Source organism: Peromyscus californicus, unplaced genomic scaffold (assembly GCF_007827085.1).
Source record: "Peromyscus californicus insignis strain IS unplaced genomic scaffold, ASM782708v3 Scaffold_5__1_contigs__length_169319896, whole genome shotgun sequence".
NCBI classification, from domain to species: domain Eukaryota; kingdom Metazoa; phylum Chordata; class Mammalia; order Rodentia; family Cricetidae; genus Peromyscus; species Peromyscus californicus.
This window is the reverse complement of record NW_026294573.1, coordinates 12,697,990-12,701,684: the sequence shown is the minus strand read 5'-3', so window position 1 is coordinate 12,701,684 and position 3,695 is coordinate 12,697,990. Positions and strand designations below refer to the sequence as shown.

At 54.6% G+C, this 3,695-nt stretch overlaps 1 protein-coding gene across 2 annotated transcripts in view; it reads right to left on the bottom strand.

The window, feature by feature from the left end:
- Positions 1-918: 918 nt before the first annotated feature.
- Spen (spen family transcriptional repressor) overlaps positions 919-3,695 on the bottom strand; it is an 82,453-nt gene continuing 79,676 nt past the window's right edge. For both annotated transcript variants that reach the window (XM_052718337.1, XM_052718338.1), the window contains exons 12-15: positions 3,117-3,617; positions 2,796-2,990; positions 2,369-2,527; positions 919-2,003 (exon numbers count right to left, since the gene is read on the bottom strand). In XM_052718337.1, coding sequence (XP_052574297.1) covers positions 1,872-2,003; positions 2,369-2,527; positions 2,796-2,990; positions 3,117-3,617 — 987 coding nt within the window. In that variant the 3' untranslated portion in view covers positions 919-1,871. The remainder of the gene's footprint in view (positions 2,004-2,368; positions 2,528-2,795; positions 2,991-3,116; positions 3,618-3,695) is intronic.

The following is a 3,695-nucleotide window of genomic DNA, read 5'->3' as shown; positions in this document are numbered from 1 at the left end:
TGTTGCCTATGGTCCCTGTGTCCCCAGTGGGTGGATGGGTGGGGAACTGTCACCTACCTAGCTGATACTGCAGAATGGTTAACACTAACTCGGGGATGAGGAGTCCTGGGACATCCCGATGTCCGTCATGGAAAGTAGAGCTCCATACTGTGTAAGTTATTTAGGGTGTGGGCAGCACCCTGTGGCTGAGATGCAGCTCCACTCGCCAGGCCTGTACCAGGAGACCCAGGCAGCCTAGTGCCTTTAGCCAGAGCAGCAATTTAAGAGCAGTGTACAGAACACGGGCTGGCTTCTCAGTAAACTAGGGCCTAGTCCTGCTTTACCAAGTGATGCCAGCCTGTGGCAACACTAACTTGCTGCAGGCTACCACTAGGCTGGCAAGGAAAGAAGGGAAGCGAGCAGCTAGAAGCTTTGATGATGGGATCCCACAGCAGAGCTGTGCTCTTTCCCATGGGGGAGTCCCACTGAACCGGACGGCCTGCTCCGTAGCCCCCAGATCTGTTGACTGCCCAGATTCTCGTGCCACAGCTTTTTCTTGTCTTGAAGCGGGCGTGGGAATTAACGGAATTAACAGCCCCAGGACTATCAGGCTCCTTGCTCCTACAGTGAACCACAGTACCCCAGGGAGGGGAGAAGGGAAGGCATCTGGCATGAGCCTGGAGCAGGAGCTTGCAAGCGGGTAGGGAAAGGAGGGACTTCACATCATTTATCAAAATCTGAAGTGCCTTCCCAGTGGCCTAGGAAACAGGACGGAGGGCCAGCATTTGTGATTCAAACCTCAAGCACAAGCTGAAAAGCTCCGGGGAGGACCAGGGGCAGAAAAGGTCCTTGTTCACAGACTTGGGGTAGGAGCTACTGTTCCAGCAAGCCAAGAACCCCGTGGTTCCCACCTGAGCGACAACCACATTCACACTTGAGGTGTTTTGTATTTTTTAATAAAGTTTGTAATCCAATGGACACACAACAAAACTGCGCTGAGAAAAACAGTTTCATAAATTAATAAGTGTTAGGAAGTGGGGAGAGGTCCAAGTCACAGGAAGGAGGAGTTGGCCAGGTCTTTTTGTCCAGGTGCTGTGTGACACTCCATGTTGCGGGGGCAGGACCCGTGCTGTGCGAAGCGCACGTATACAAATGAGTGACATACAAAGTCTGAGTATGAAAATAAGATTTTCTTTGAAAACACATTTTTGGCACAGATTAAAAAAAATGTATGTCAGGGAAATTTGATTTAAGTCAGTATTATATATATTTATATATATTATATATTTATATATACACATCCCAAGTTCTGCACATCCGACCAAGGAAGAAAATCCTTCTGTTGGCTTTTACTCAGCTGTAAACTGTACATCCGATGAGTCGAAGGTGGTGCCGGCGGCGGCAGGAGAGTTAAGAAAGATGACATGTCCGATGAGCAGGGGAAGAAAGGAGGAGACGGGGCAAAAATACCCAATGAAATGTCCCTTGACACCAAGGCTTCAGCACAAGTCCCAAGTCCTGCATGAGAGTCTGTGGTGTGCTCACGTACACGTGTCAGATCCTCACAGCCTGTGTTCACTGTGCAAGTCACTAATTTAGTGCAAAGGCCATTCTGTCCGACAAAAACAGACTCCCGCTGCCCTGTGCCTCTTCTCCAGAGGAAAGCCAGCCCCTAAGGTTTCTGTGAGTCCATGGGTTGGTGGTCTGTCCTGGGCAAGGATTTCATGTAAACATACAAGCAGCACCACCCCCAGAGGAGGTCTATCCAGAGAGCTGGGTGGGCGGGAGAGTGAGGGCAGCTGGTGGCGCCTGGCAGTCTGCCCCTCGGCAGCTTGCCCTCTGCCTGGCCGGGCTGTCCACGGTTCTGTCCTGTTCATCACTGCAGCAGAGCCTCACACTGAGGCAATGACGATCATGAGGTGGGGAGAGATGTTGGAGATGCTGGCAAGGAGGTCAGGGGCCAGGCGGGAGAGGTGACTCTCGGAGAACTCACAGGGTGGGAAGATCTGCAGCACATAGGCGGGCTGGAAGAGGGAGAGAAAAGTGGGACCCACTGTCTTCCATGATCCGCCCCCAATACTCGTACCTGGCAGGCCATGACAGGCCCCTCCCCCCCATCAGGCTGCATATCGGGGCACGGTGTCATCAAATTCTACAGTTCAAGGTCAACGCCCCCCCTCTCAGCTGTTCCCGACCTCTTTCCAGGATGGGAAATTGGTGGCCATTACCCATGTTGCCATGTGCCCATCTCCTCTGGGAACTCCTGGGGGTACTCTGGTTGCTACCACAAATACCCATGACACCAGGCCGGACCAGCTCTGCTGCCCTGACCTAAACTGGTCCTAGTTGTGTGTACAAATGTGGGGTAGGGATGGGACAGGGGACCAACCTGATTGGAGCCAGGGTTGGGAACGTTGATAATCCCTGCTGCCTGCTTGGCCTGCAGGTAAGTGATGAAGGCAGCCTTGAGGGACTCCGTCTGGCTCACCACATCCTCCTGGTCACGACCACAGGGCAGAGCCAGCAGCAGACAGTAATCTGTTTCCACCTGCAGCAGAGGTGAATGGTTAGGGATCTCCAGACTGAACAGCATGTATCCAAGTAGCTAGGCACCCCTAAGATGGCTGTGTCATACCACACTAACGTGTGTGTGCATATGCTCACTTCTAGACCAGAGGTCTTTCTCTATGCAAGTAGAGTTTATCCTTCATTGCCCATTTCAAGAGTTATCAACGCCAGGAGTTAAGCCACTGAGGCTACCTGTTCTTCCCTCCCTGTGAGTGGCATGCGCATTTACCACGGCCCACAAGGCTTACTGTCATCCTCCGGGCAACCCCTTCCAACTGCGAGGCCTCCAGCCGCATCCTTTGGGCGATCCTCAGCGGGGGACCACCTTCAGAGAGAGGCAGGGACCGATGGGCCAGGACGTTGTTGCCGGAGACGAAGTGAAGCTGCACAGCAGCTGTGTCGTTCTTGAGGGCCAGCAGGCCCTGCCACACGATGGGGTACTTCTGCTTACCAGGAAACCAAGGAGAAATGGGGTCAGGGCATGACCGGCATGACCCTGGAAGCAGCTCACTCGTCTGTATCAACTGGGAGGTTGGGGTACACTCAGGACAGGACAAAGGGTGTCTTACCTTCAGAAGCTGGACCATATCCACAGGCCTCTGTGGAGTCAGGTGTGGAGAAGAATCTTGTTTGGGGGCTGGCTGGGCTTCAGTGTGAGGCAGAGCCAGTCCAGGTGGGGTGCTTGTGCCCGAGGCCGTAGAGACAAACAGTGGCTGCTTTGGGGCAGCCTGAGAGGGAAGAGGATTTGGGAGGTCCGGCTTCATGGAGACTGACACAGGGGATGGGTGGGCCGGCTGGCCTGTTTCCACCGGCGCCTTCTGAACCTGCACATGGGGCTCAGGGGGCCTACTTGCAGGGACAGCTGAGAGACGAGGCTGCTCCACCCCTCCTGTCTGGGTCCCCTTCGCTTCCTGGGAGACCTGGGGCATCTTGCTACTCAGTGGCTGGGCAGGCTGGCCGAGTTGGGAGGGCTGGCAGGGTGGGGCAGGTGGTGCGGGCTGCGTGGACTGCGTAGACGGGGCAGACTGTGCAGGCTGCGTGGACTGCAGGGGCTCGCCTTCAGGAGGGCCCTAGAGTTGGGAAGGAAGATAAAGGGACAGTCAGGATGGGCTGCACAAAAGCCCTGGCTTCCAAACAAGAACTCAGTG